This window comes from Equus quagga, chromosome 12, assembly GCF_021613505.1.
Source record: "Equus quagga isolate Etosha38 chromosome 12, UCLA_HA_Equagga_1.0, whole genome shotgun sequence".
NCBI classification, from domain to species: domain Eukaryota; kingdom Metazoa; phylum Chordata; class Mammalia; order Perissodactyla; family Equidae; genus Equus; species Equus quagga.
This window is the reverse complement of record NC_060278.1, coordinates 2,443,616-2,458,815: the sequence shown is the minus strand read 5'-3', so window position 1 is coordinate 2,458,815 and position 15,200 is coordinate 2,443,616. Positions and strand designations below refer to the sequence as shown.

General features: G+C 38.6%; 1 protein-coding gene across 19 annotated transcripts in view; it reads right to left on the bottom strand.

The window, feature by feature from the left end:
* PARD3 (par-3 family cell polarity regulator) overlaps positions 1–15,200 on the bottom strand; it is a 518,486-nt gene that overhangs the window by 293,183 nt on the left and 210,103 nt on the right. For 14 of the 19 annotated variants that reach the window (XM_046679504.1, XM_046679509.1, XM_046679500.1 and 11 more), the window contains one exon: positions 13,997–14,128. The exons of 4 other annotated variants lie outside the window; for them this stretch is intronic. In XM_046679504.1, coding sequence (XP_046535460.1) covers positions 13,997–14,128 — 132 coding nt within the window. Of the gene's footprint in view, positions 1–1,464; positions 1,485–13,996; positions 14,129–15,200 lie in introns of those variants that run through there. One more of the 19 variants, XM_046679520.1, reaches the window with a different exon arrangement.

The window sequence follows — 15,200 nt, the reverse complement described above, 5'->3', positions numbered from 1 at the left end:
GCGCTACGATGGAAACAGAGTAAGAAACTGCTATGCACACCTTACTCGGGTTTTGGCGGAGGCAGGAGTGCGTTAAGATCCCAGGCTACAGGAGGCTGGCGTCAGGAAAAAAATCTCCTAAGAGTGGAGACCTCCAACTAGAGACCAGCAGAATAGGACTTAGAGAAGGGAAGGGTCGGCCAGCATGCTCAGGGGCCCAGAGACGCAAGGGTGAAATGAAGCTGGAGACCAGAACGAGTTCAGTAGAGCTGGCCTACCTGGGAGTGCCCGGGAAAGCAGCTGGGATCCGGTCAGCGAGGGAAGGCCAGGAAGACTCAACCATGACAAAACGCCAGCATCAAAACTAGCACTTACTGAGCGTTTCCTGTGTGTGAGCACTGTTTAAAACATTCTACATGAACTGTCTCATCTAATCCTCACAATCCTGTGAAATACGTCTTAGAAAGTTATGAAACTTGATCTGAGGCTTAGAAGCTTCAGGAATTTGCTGAACCTACACATGGTGTGAAATTCCAACCCAGGTCACTCTGACTGCTGGCAGCTGTTACCCGCTTCGCCCTCAGTGGTCCTGAGGATGGGCAAAGCCCCGAAGGGTGTTCCACAGGGTTAGTTATCACACATCGCTCTGACCTGAGTGGAGACACAGGCGACAGGGAGAATGGCTTCAACACGACTCTCCTAAGTTGACGGCAGCCTGAACTTGGGAAGGAGAAATGAGAATGGAGAGGAAAGAGTGGGACTGGAGAGACGTTCAGAAAGAGAATCTCCAGGATTGGAAGGACAGAGACAAGAAACAGGAAAAATGAAGAATAACACTCAAGATATCACTGGTTGGTAAAAGACGTCGGCATCAGGCTTCTAGGCTGCATCTTCTTTAACGAAAATAGCCTCAAGGTAAAGTATTAACCTCCATATTCTTCCATAAGGTTGTACTCTGAGCCACTCAAATTCTGTATCAAATTTTATCAACCATGGTATTTATTAAATTAGAACAACTTTATCCACGTGTAAGAGAGAAAAATGGACAAATAAAGGAATCCAAAACCATGGGTCAAAGAAGGGCAAAAAACACTTAAGTGGGGATATATATCCTGTTTTTTCTAGACACTTAAATGTAATTTTAGAAGTTTCACATTTGGTCTCTATAACTAATGTAATACTTATTTATAATCTATGCGTGTGTGTGTGTGTGTATGTGCGTGTGTCTGTAACCACTTCTGGTCTATATTTTGATGCTACAAATAAGAGAAAATATTAAGAAGGAAATCTGTGCATTTGTAGCTATCTGGGATACTTTCTTTGATAACTGCAGATGCCAACACCTTACCATCTCAACTTCCTAAACATGAGAGAGCTAGAAGTTGGGAAACAAGAATAATCTAAAACCAGTGGCTTTACAGAGTAAACAAATCCTCTGTCCAGATACAGAGGATTCTGACCAGGCAGGACTCCTCAAACACTTACCTAAGGCAATAACGATGGAACAACGAAAGAAAGAGAAAGAATGCCCAGTCCTAAGAGGTGAGAAAAGAATAAAAGAATATAAATTGCCAGTTATCCTCCATGAAATGAGAAAGGTTATAAATGAGACTCTAACATCTGTTGGTCAAAATTCTCAAGCCCCCAAATAGACCCATTCCATCGACACACATCTTGTATCTCAACACGATGAGCTGTCTTCCACGAACCCCAGCCACCAAGGACAACACAGCATGTTTAAGTTTGGCAAGAAGACTGCAATAGCTCCTGAGAGTTTAAATCTTTTGAATAGGTTTTTACACTATTATATAATGTATAGTCTATGGCATAAGAGGAAAAATAATGTTAACAGAGAAATAAATTACAACAGCACCTCATCTCAGTACGTTAACGGAAGAAAACTATTGATTCTGCTCATAACAGAACTTATGTGCACAAATTACCATTGAGAATTGAGCATAAAACTCCTATCTTTCAAGAAGCATTTAGGGAGCCACTCATCTTAAAAAATCTTGTTCTTTTCCTGTCCCATCACTGAACTCATTTGCATTCTAGCAAATTATGCAAATAAGAACAACTACTGAATGAGTTGTCCTCAAATAGGAGATAGAAAGGGGAGCAGAGAGAAGGGGGGTGGTTCCTCAGGGGATATGATCATTCTAGTTCATAACAAAAATATGTGTCAAATATCTGAGATGTAAAATATGAAAAGAATGCACAAGTTATGTCAAAGGTGAAAAAAATCTTTCAGAAAATCTCATTTGATTTACGTGAATTTTATTTATTTTTCCCTAACAAAAATGTTGTTTAAAAATTTATCAAACTTAAACCTGCATTTATCAATTTTTTCTCCATAAGATTACTGGGGCAGTGCTCACTTTGCAGCACGTATACTAAGATTATTGGGGCAAACTTACTAATATATTGCACTCAAGAAAAAATCTAACGATCATTTTAATAAACATTTACCACTTAAAAATGGATTTTTTGCAAAGTTTGAACACTCCTCTGTACTTAAAGCTCTGCTAGTGCTCACGCAGCTCCCAGATAACTTGTGGGTTTGGAAAGGAAAAAATTAGAGACATTAAAGTTAAGTAAGAGAGAAAACATGGAGACCAGGAAGAACAGCAGGTAAGGCACGTCTGAGGGATCTACACATGAGCGAAGGTGAGAGAACAGGAGTGAACTCCAAGAGAGCAACAAGAAAGCCGCCCCTCCCAAACGCTTCCCTTCTGGAGACAAAGGAGCTGTTGAACGGCCTGCGATCCCTAACAGGAGAGGAAGCCCACTTTCAGCCTGCGTGCTGGCCAACTGTGTCAACAGCCTTCTGCTTTAGAGAATGTACAAAGGCAACTATTTTAAAGGCAGCTCTCAGCAAGCCAGTTTAACAGATTTTATAGAACATCATTTTGCAAACGGAAGTAACAGAGCAAACGTGGTTTCGTGGGCAGTGCTGGTGGGGGTGTCACTTGGTCCAACATCTACTGAGGTCAGTTTGGAAACATCCATCAAAGTTACACATATATATACTCTTGTATAAAGCCACAAATGTACAGTTTCATTTTTAGGTATCTATCCAAGTAACACTCAATGCAAAATGACTTACACACAAAGGTTATTCATTGCAGTACTGTTTGCAATAGCAAAACACCATAAACAATCTACACGCCCATCACCAGGCAATGGCCTATCTATACAAAGGAAATTAAACTGTTTCAAAAATGGGCACTTTTTATGTTTCAATATGGAAAGATTTCCAAGTTACATTAAGCAAAAAAGAAAAAAAGTCAAAGCACAGAATGTGGTAGATAGTATTTATATAAAACATGAAGAGAGAATATATTTTCATATTTGCTCATAAAAGAATGGTATTATTTGAAAGGATCCACAAGAAACTAGTAACAGTGGTTGCACAGGGGGAGGAAAGCTGGGTGACTGAAAGGCAGTAGTGGAACGAGACTATTATTTTGTACATCCATGTATAATGTTTGATTTTGGAACTATGAACATACTACTTTTTCAAAAATGAAACCATTATCTTCGCAAAATAAAAAGCAAAGAAAATAATGTTATCAAATTAATCCCCATATGGTCCAATAAAGTCTACCATCTTCCAAGGTAATTGGGAAGACGCCCTAATTCTAACCTTTCATCTCATATAGATGACTAAGGACCCTGAGGATAATAAGGAATGAATAGAGACACCTACCACCATCAACTTATAAAAAATAAAATTTTTTACAGCCAGTGTGAAGTCATCTTCATATAAGAATTAATTCCTTTAACTAAACAACTTTTTGTGTAATTCCATAGGAAACAAAGGATATTAGTTCTCTCTTTGAAATAATTTCTAAAACTCAATTTTATATCAAATATCCATAGAGAAAAAGAGAAGCTTTACTCAGAGAATTGAATAAAGAAAATAATCTCAAAGAGCTATAGACAGGCATAATATGTATAGGTCATGTTATACCTATAGGTCAGAATTTATAATATCCGTATTTTATATATTGAACATGTGAGTACCAAAATTCCATTGTTCCCAAAATAAGAAAAATTCATCTCTAAAAGAAAATAAAAATTTTGCCAGCTTGGGGTCCCAGAGTAATATTATAATTCATATTCATTCTAATGAAAATAAAAATCTTGGAAGTCTCTGAAAAAAAAAAATTTAAAAACAGCTCTCAAACACATAAAATACAGGGCCAGCCCCATGGCCAAGTGGTTAATTTCATGTGCTCCGCTTCAGCAGCCCACGGTTAAGTTCATGTGCTCCGCTTCAGCAGCCCAGGGCTTCGCTGGTTTGGATCCTGGCCATGGACAGCTCATCAAGCCACGCTGAGGCGGCGTCCCACACAGCACAACCAGAAGGAAAGACAGCTAGAATATACAACTACGAACTGGGGGACTTTGGGGAGAAGAAGAGGAAAAAAAAAAAGAAAAAGAAGATTGGCAGCAGATGTTAGCTCAGGCGCCAATCTTTAAAAAAAAAAAGAAATACATATTCAGGAGAGAATATGAACTATATTACTTTTAATCCAATTGCTTATAAAATATTAAATATAACAAATTGGTTCATTCAAATATTGTTTTTCCAATTAAATGGAAAATTTATCTATCACTTTAGTTATAAACACAAAGAGTAATTTAATATTCTCTGATAATTAAATATTTTTAATATTTAAGTAATTCCGTATGTTTGAAGCTAATAGAATCGATGACTATGTTGGACTTCTAACAACATTATTTCAAGGGGTCTTTTTTCCTCATGTCCCACTAACGCCTCAATTAAGGAAGTCACAGCAGCTCCTATCCTCCTTGACCATTACCTCTACCAAACTGTAAACTCAGATGGCATTCCTAGGGCCACTGGATCAACCGACGTAGAGCAGAAATCATTCGGATGCAGAGACTGCTGGAAATAGTCTGTTGGTGCTCACCTTTAACACCTGAAGCCATGTTCAATTACACGACATTCTCAGAGAAAGATCAGAAGTGATTAAATAAATTTGTGGATAAGGAAGGTTGCGCTCTCCATCACAGCATCAAGTTTTTCAAAGTAGGAATGTTGTTTTACCTTGACTGATCTAAGAATGTTTTTTCCATTTCTTGGTCCTTTAGTCTGAAATCATTTTCCAGTCTTTTTGCCATACACAGAAGCTAAGTGACAAGCAATGATGCAACCAAACAGCAATGACTCAATAGTATCACTGTGTTTATAAGGTTTATATATATGTTAACATTTAACAGATTTCCTTTGATTTCCCTATAATCTGTAGCTTGTAGTTCATAATTAATAAATATCACAATACCATGTCATGTGGCATTATAAAGTGGTCAATCTAGTTCACCCAACAAAGAATCCACCCATGATACACCGTATCAGAAAACGTGAGGGCATTATGGACTCTTTCCTTTTAATTCATTGAAACACTTATTCACCCAAAAATACACGAGGGGTTACTAGGAGCTACAAACAACAGTAAACAAGACAATGCCTGTGCCATTTTAGTGCATGGAAACAGATATAAACAAAGATAAATTCCAATTCATAAATGGTATAAGGAAAAGATGGTGAGAGAAGAGATCATAATGGAAGACAGCAGGGACGTCACCCTCCTTCAAACACAGTAACTGGGGGAGGTCTCCAGAGGGGAAGATACATGACCTGATACGGGAGAGATAAGAAGGAACCAAACGTGTGAATTGGGAAGGACAGCAAGCCAGGCAGAGGCAACAGCGAGACAAAGGCTTGGAGGGGAGAGTGGAGTGTCAACTGAACATGTATTTGCTGATCCAGAAAGACCTAGTACAGAGAGAGACACACACACGCACATTCATGACCGGGCAGAGAGGAGCTGAAGGCAACAGGCAAGTCCTAAGACTGAGAAGAGATGGCAGACAGACCAGAAGTGAAAAGGGCTGGCTCTGAGAGGGCGGGAAGCTTCCAGGCACGAGGAGGGGTGTCTGAGCACAAACACAGGTAGGTGTGTCACTGCGGTGGTGGGAACACAAGGACACTACTATAAAATTTCTCAGCAGAATATGGAGTCAAGTCACACGAGGGCCAGTTAACGAATTATTTCAGAGAGCACAAGGAATTTCCCGAGGCAGGAAGGGCCTACGCTTCTCAAAGGGCTTAACTTAATTACAATAAATATCAATATTGTAATTTTATCTAACAATTTGTGAATTATTTGCAGAAAAAGAGAAAAAATGGCTCAGTATTCCAATCTTATGAAGTCTGACTTAGTAAAACTAAAAACATTTCAAAGTAATGGGTGCTTATTATAAAGAAGTGTAAATCATATGCATATGTGAAATGAAACTCCAAAGCCCGCCCAGCCCCCACACATCATCAGGTGTATGCTGTGGAACTACATGCTTATTTTAAGCATTCTAATTTCTTTATAATTTGTTCACTATTAAAGAAAGCTGATCTACAATCTCTTTTCAACCATAAGAGCAGAGGAAAAAAAAGAAAACAGTGAAAGAAAAAAATGACTCATATCACTAAAATAGCAATTTTTTAGGACTATTTCAGAACCGTGTTGAAGGCAGCTGGAATAAGCCTGTGTAGGGCTGATAAAGAAAAAGTATATCTACCCAGATCGTAAAATTCCAACATTAAAAATGCCTACGTGATCCAATTTCTATAAGCAGGCTTCAGGAAACGGGCAATGAAAACAACATACTGTAGGCGGCAAATGTTAATGCAAACCCTGAACCAGCATTTTGCAAAGAATAGCAGTTCCACTGCTCACAGAATATAGAAGTAAAGAAGGAATTTTCAAAAGCAAGCGACATACAGATGGGTGGGAATAAAGAGAATTAAGAGTATAAAGCACGTATTCTTTTTGTCGTCATATTTAATCTCACAGCTCACAACAAAAAAACTTTAAGACTGCCTGCAATGAAAATATAAAAAGGCCCCCGAGGGCCATCGCTAAAAATGAAAATGTATCTTTATCCACAGCGCAAGCTCTAAACATCCAGTTCAGGCAGCTGTATTCACAGGCAAGAAAACGATCAGCCACTGACAGATTCCCCAGGAAAGTTAATCCACACACCACCAGCTTGTTCACTCACTAGAATTTCTGACTCACTGCCCTGCTGCTTGCGGGCTTTTAGCTCCATAAACCAAAGAAGCAACAAATATGGCCAGTCATAAAGGAACGGGAGGATTGACAAGCACCCCTTAAACTGCTACCTCTCCAAAAGCCAGTGAGTAGCACTGTGCCTCCCTAACGCCATTCATATCACAATGGGACCCAGATGCTTAGCAATGGCCAAGCAGAAGCCCTCGTCAGACAGTCAGCATTCTTAAATGGTATCCTTAGATTTAATGGTATTAAAACCACACATGCTTGCCAAAAACAAAGGGAATATAAAAAATGGACAGACACAGAGATTAACACTAATGTCATTTTTGTGTCAGATTATGTTCTTCAGAAAAGAACCAGAGATGATTTAAAAAGATTAAATTTTATTCTAATTCTGATAAGATGCCATAGAAGCAAGAATCCAATTCTGAGAAGATGATGAGAGCATTAGAAATACACCAGGGAGGAAAATGAGCCAGCCCAGCATACCCAATGGTACTTCCAATATGTAAGGAGGAAATATTACTTGAGAAAAAAAAAAATAGTTCCTCAATACTAACGGGAGCTGTTGAGTGTAACCATGAAGCCTGTTCTTACCTAAAATAAAGACAGGAAGGAAAGAAGCAACTAATGAGCACCCACCATACACCAGAGACTGGATCTGTATTTTGATACGCAACATGACTTAATCTGCACACACAAAGCCAATGTCTGCCAAACGGAGATCACTTCCCCATTTTGTACACAGTGAAGATGAAGTTTGCAGAGTTTATACAACCTAGATAAGGCCACACACCCAGTGACTTGAGGGTCAGACAAGAGGATCCATTCATTAGAAGGGCTGGTTTCCAATCCTGGCGCCCACTCTCCAGGCTCACTGGGTCTTTCTGCTGCTGAATTTCTGTAAAACACTGCGTGTCGCTGTCCTCAGAAAAGACCACCCAAAGTGGCCCTGCACGTGGCTGGCAAGGCTCCCCAGGAATTAGTGTGTCCTTCACAGAAGACTGTCCACCTGGGCCCCCATGCTTCAGTCCTATCCTCACTTGATACTCCTAGTCCACATTCTTTGATAATAAAAGCTGAAAATGTGTAGGGCTTATGGAAAACAATACGTGTCACCCATATATGGGGTGCTTTACTCATCGTGTTTTAAAACTCGAATAATTTTAAGACATGTATTATAATAGCAGCCATCTTTTAAAACTCAAAAAATTTTAATACATATTGTAATAGGTGCCATCCTATTAACAAAGCACAAGAAAATTATCTGCTATTGGCATTAATATATCCAGGTGACATGACAATTCTCTTCAAAGGTTGTTTTGGTTTTATTTTTGGTGCTATTGTGAACATGAGAGATTTCTGCTATAAAGAAAATCTCTGGCATTTTACAATTAAAACTAAATGTAATTTTAAAACAATCTTGATGATTTTAGTTTCTACATTTGCTGTTGTTAGAGGTAAACACAAATATGTTTGTTTCTGCACAATTCTGCAAAAGTTTGCCAATTAGGAAATAATATTAATAAATCCCCTTCCTTTTAATAGAAAGCTGTAGAATTTTAGAATCCGGAGGCAGGGGACTTTGATTATTTTTAACCCAATAATCTGAACAGTCATTTGGTTCCTCAGTGTCTATGGGCTAAAGAATTAAAGAATAAACACAACACAACACCTCCCAATTACTCTTTGGCAGCACCAGACCCAACCTTAAGTCCCATTAACGACAGCAGACACCACGAAGCCCCGCCTGCACCCACGTCAGAATTTCTGCAGCTCTTCCACATTTAACAGGATGACCCAGCAGACATTTCGCTGACCAGTGTGCAGCTGTTGTAATCAGATTTCTGAAGAAGCCATCTCCCAATTTGTAATTAAGAAAGTCTGATCATTTCATCTTCTGGAAACCAACTTCTTTATGTTATCTGGATGGTTCTAGGTGTCAGGGAAATGAGAAATTTGTTTCATTTAGAAAAGGCTAGGAAGCACTTGGGAAAGAATGACCTTCCCCTACGCAGGCAGATCAGAGGAAAAGCCAACTGTAATGAGACATGTGGAAGCAGGACCGACAGCTGGATCACTCCAGACAGCCGTCACTTTATCACACCAAAGTACAACAGACGAAACCTAGTACCACAATTACTTATGGACTGCTCGCTCATTTTTTTTTAAACAGCCCCCATGTAAAATCTGGATATGCTCAAAAATTCTCCTTCTCTACTATGTGTTTACTCACATCCAAAATAGGCTCTAATTTTTTAAATTCCCTTTTCCCCTAGATCTTCAAAAATTTGGCTTTAATCAAATTTTAACAAAAAGTAAAAATGAAACACTATCATGGAAACTTACTTTTTCCACAATTTGTAAATATACTCATTGTGTATCATGTGAATATTAGTTATAATGCATAAATATTTTCAAAAGTTGGGTATCAGAATAAGCAATGTTGAACTATTCTTTTCTGAGAATAAGACAAATGGTAAGCATTTATTCTCTAGCATTATTTTATTTAAATATGTTTTCGAATTAACATTCAGCTATTTTCTAATTCTAACATCTAGGATGCAACAAATACAGGCTAATGTAGAAAGAAACACTGTCCTCATATTAGCCCTCTTCATCTCAGGAAAAATAAATGATCAGAGTTCAGGAATGTTCTGCATGAAGAAGTATGAAGAAAGAGCATGATGGCTGCAGGTAGTGACAAAAGCACATAAAATAAGGGAAAAGGCACTGGCTTGCTCCTAAAACTCCTGGTTTGGAGACTGTGCGACTTGACACTGGATGGTTGGTCATGAGGCAAGGGTTCAAAGGTGAGGGGAGAGCACATTCAATGTCACACTTGAATTGTGTCATCACCAAACATCTAAGGTAGTTTTCCTCAGTTTGCCTCCTGCAATGTAACTTGCCAATTAAATGAAGTTTTTGCTTGATGGAAAGAACCCTAAAACATGGTTTTTCTCTAAAGGTCAGGGCAGTCATGCCTCCAGGACAGAGCAAAGTGGCGGCTCGAATGCTCGGCACACCTTCTTGCTATTCCAGTTAATTGGCCTCATGTCTGTTCACCAAGACATGGCGGTGAAAATGGCAGGCTACCAATTAGATTACATTTCCCCTAAGGTCCCGCTACTTTCTAGTCCTAAATTCTTCCAATCATGTATTGTAAAGTTCCTGCCTCTCCTTGTGTGGAATTTATTAGTTGCAATAAACTGTGGGGATATAAGAACAAAGTCAGCTTATGATCTATCATCTGCCAATATTAAATTACAGTCTATGCAGAGCCATGGAGGTGGTAATGGTTAAAAGCAATCCAGATTTCTTAACACATTGCCAAATATAAAAACTAAGGGTTTTGTTGCTTTTTTTGTCTCTTGGGTCTCAGAGTCAAAATTTCAGAAGTATGAAAACTTTCTCTAGGCAACACAACCACAGCTAAATAGTTTTCCAGTCCTTTTTGCTTCCGCTGAGAAATCACAGAAGGAAGTCACAAGACTGACGTAAGAAAAGGATGCTCTGTGAAAGATGCGCGGTCCTCTTCCTTCTGATATGAACATGAAGTAGGACTCACCCACAGGCTATGCTGAGCAAGGTAAATTAGTCACTGAAAAGCAAGACCAGGCTTTCTGGAAATCACGTTGAGCTTGACTCCTAGTGCATCTTGGTACAGAGTTCCAACAGGATGCATCGCCCACCTTTGGTTATAGAAGTGAACAGTGGGCAAGGAGATCCAATATCCCCCTATGTAGGATCAATCCCACAAAAAGAGAAAGACACCTGCAGCTTCCAGAGGCCCCGCTGGCTCCATGCTGTCACACACTCTTTTGTCCTTTTCATCCCTACTGTTTATTCCCACTGGCAAAGCTGATATGGCCCTAACTGCCTTCAAAAAACAGAGATAATGAGAGACAAGCCCTGCAGCAGGAAATAGAGCCAAAACAAAAGCACTGGAGGCATACGAAATCTAGAACTCTATGACCTCCTCCGTCCAGACGGCAAACCTGAAGGAAGACGGCCATCAGCGCCACTCCAGTGGTCACAAATCATCCAGGCAGAGTGGGGATTTTTTTTAACCATATAAAACATTCTTTTATCTAGGTGATGCCATCCTCTTTATTATATTTTTAATGGCAAAAAACTAAGGACAAAAAAAGCCACTGAAGAGATATCAGGCCATTAAAATCAGATGACTCATGGAGAATAGTTAAAAAGAATAAACCTACAATTAAATGTGAATAGCTGGACTAGATTTCCACTGTATCCAGTATAACCCATTGGTCCTCTTCTGCCCAAATGATTGTGCTTACTTTTAGCCAAAGTTTTAATATGGGTTATCTTTTGTTTTTGCTGTTCTTGCCCTCTTAATAAGATTTCAATCTAGGTAATTATCCTGCTGATGTGAAATCATCAAATTTACTGAACAGATCATCATTTTTTAAACTTAAACCAAGGAAGATGATGTTTTCAGGCTCAGGAATCAATTAGCTAATGTCATCTACATTAGACATCATAGACTAAGAAAGTATTTGTTTCTTAAAAACCTACTTATCATGGAACAAATACTTCCAATAATTTCAACAGAAACAAATCAAAGTTTAGTCTTTGAAAAAAAGAAGTGTTTGTGTGCCTTCTCAGTGCAATCCCTTTTACTCAAAAAGAAACTATTTTATACCAAAATCACAAAGAAAAACTATACTACTTTCTTAAAAACAGATCTACACCTGCAATAGTGAAAGCGATCTTTTTAGAGTATAATTAAATGTATCATATTTTAGAAACTCTGGGCTGCCAATTTTTTCCTCCTAATCTTGCAATAAAAATGGACATCTTTAGCATATTTAGCTAACTGTCTCTCCTTCTTGCTTTAACTGAACCCTGACTGTGTTCAGGGGGATGAGCAATTGTGTGAGCCATACCTCCACCCCCCAGCTCCGGGAGGTCAAGCTCAATTAGTCTATACCAGCGTGGGCAACTTTTATTCCCTCCAATTTGGAAATGGGCAGGCAAATCATGCAATTCTGGACAACAACGCACAAAGGGGCATCTTTTGGAGGGGAGCGGGATGAGCTTGTGGGAAAGGTTTATTTGCTTTCCAAAAGAGAGGCCAAGAAGAAAAAGGCACTGTTCCCCTTGCTCTGTGCAAGAACGTGATGGTCGCGGCTCTGGCAGGAAAGGACAATCCTGAGCACAGAGCCAAGGAGCCTCTGCAGAGCATTCCCAGAAAAGATGGAGATTCGGATCCTCAAAGTGGTCACTGAGCTGCAAACTGAATCCTGAACTTCCCTTCTCCCAGACATTTTGACAAATGAGTAAGGAATATTTCCTTATTACACAATCTAGGTTTTCTCTTATTAGCAGCCAATTTTCTTCTAACAAATATATTAAGACACACGGAGTTTTTCTGGGTTCCTGGCATGATTCTCACCCTTTCACAGGAACTACCTCACCTGATAGAGCAACCGGATGAGGCAGGTTCTCTGACTATCCCCACTCGATAAATGAGGAAACTGAATTCTGGACACATTCAGCAACATGCCCAGATCTCACATATGGTAAATAGCTGGTAACCAGCTAGTCTGACTCCAGGCCCAGGCTAAACTATCAATCTTAGAAACATTTATTTCAAAGTGATCTTGAAATAACATCAATTAGTGGGAAATCTGTATTATTTTGAGAAAATTGTGTTTTTCCTAAGTAGAACTTCCAAGGTTCTTTCATTGTTTAAAATTACTTCCATCACACAATGTTTGTATGCTAACATTTACTATATGATAAAAATTAGTCCATTTGTCATATCATCAGTGGTATCAATGGCAAACTGTTCTCTTTTATTGTTTCATACTCAAACACCCCACAGACACAAAATTATTTTGGGAGGTTTACGATATAAAACAGACTCAGATGAATTAAGTAAAACGTTTAGGATTTCTTTATACTGATATCATTAATCTAAATTGAAAAACAGTTATTTCAGTATCTAGGCAACAGAATTATTAATAATTTTAGAAGTTACTGAAACAGATGAACAACGAAACATTCTCTGAGTACTCACCTAGTTTTCCATCCATGTGGACTTTCTTAAGAAAATAACTAAGTGACGAAGTAACCAAATAAGTGGGTTTTTAATATCAAAACTATTAAAACTACAAAGGAAACTCTGTCACTAACAATAAACAATTAAGACTTTTAAAAAACAACACTGGAAGAATTTGTTTTTTGTACATCGAACTTACCAGATAAAATTCTCAGTCTTCAGATGCAACAAAGGCTTCTCTGACAGTGACGGAACAAGGGAGCACACTGTCCTTCCTCCCAAGACAGGAAGCCATGTTTACAGGAGTGGTAAACAATTCTAATTTCATGAGTTGTAGGTGGCTACCCTGCAGAGCGAGCTAAGCAACTCTAAAAACATAAACCTAAATAGGTCCTTGACATTTATTAAAGAAGTCCCCAAACCTGACAAAATCATCTAAACTCTGAGACAACACTATAGCATACATTTCTCTCATAAAGTGAAATCAGGTATAACAGAAAATTTTAATTTGCCTCTTCAGACCCTTTAACTTACTTCCTATCAATGAGAAGAGTCCATGGGTGGTCCTGCAAGTCTACTCATAAACTGCATTATTCACTGCCGATATCTGTGCCGCAGCAGCATAAGAGGCTCTAACGTCATGATACTTCAGAATCTACAGCAAATATTCCTAACTGCTTATGAGAAAGCTTTGATCAGGGACCACCCCAGAAATATTCCACATTTATGTTAGACAAACTCGGACACAGGGCCTGGTGGTAGTTAACTAAAATGTGTTAGAATAATTTAACTTTAGTCATCACTGTGATAGAGGGAAACATCTTTGGGGTATTGGCTAGGAAGTTATACCAATGACACATGTAGAAGGATTCATTTAGGTTACCTGTTCTTGCTTCTCCAGCCACTTGTCCACCATTGGGTGACTGGCACTCAGAGATGAGCGAGCATTGTCTCTCTGAAATTGGTTAGACCAGTTACTAGTATCCCGTGGGAGGCTTCTGTAGTTTTCATCTTTCTATTCAAAAAGAAACAAAAAGTTGTCTTGTAAAAAACCAGACCTTGCAAATTAATGATGCACCTGGTTTTTCATAAGTAGCAGAAAAATGACTCTACATATTTAAAATATTTTTTTCAAGCCTATACAAAATTGCTGATTGAGGACATTTCACCCAGATCAGACCTAAGAAATGTAGTCCTATGCCTAGGAAAAGACAGTCTCATGACTGGAGCAGGGAAAGTAGCCATAGGCTTACACACACTATAGACGAAACCATATACACCTTGCACTCCCTCCCGAATCTACCTCCCTGGGCCAAGTATATGCTCCAGAAAATGAAACATATCTCTACGCAAGACTTCCACTACCTCTCAGTTACAGCATTTTCTCTTTTCTTCTTCTTCCCAATCTTATAAGGTTGTAAGCTATTTTCTATTAATCACCAAAAATGTTTAAAACAAGGAAGACTAATGAATCTACATATTATTTAGATCCTTGTTTTCTGACTTTGCACAAGAGACTTGAGACTCTGGGCTCTTCTGCGACCTACTTCACAAGCTAGTTGTAAGCATTAATTCAAATAGCAAGTAAAGAAAAAAACTAGTCTATCCCAATACATGGTACATAACAGACACATTAATTGTTCACTCCAACACACTTATGACAAGTGGAATCTCTACACAAACACCTAGTTACTTGATAAATATCTATTTAATATACACCAGAGCAGCCAAATGCTGATGGATAGTTCTTTCAAATAATAACTTACAACAACCTGCTTTGGCTTTTGGGCTGTACGACTTAACTTCAATGTTCTAAAAAGAAATGAGAAGGCTAGGATAAGGTGGGGAAGTCAAATAAATAACTAAATCTAAATATCTCTTACAAGAACAAATTAAAAATGTTAACCTCACTTGGACCCACTTATATCAGTGACCCACTTTAAGAGAAGTACCAAATTACTCTCCTTAATAATTTTGTTAAGAGTAGTCTGGCTGTAAATATCTTACACACAATTGATACTTATCCTTCATTACTTAAACCAAATGAGCAGTGAACACAAACACAGAAAAGTGTATAGGTTTGCAGA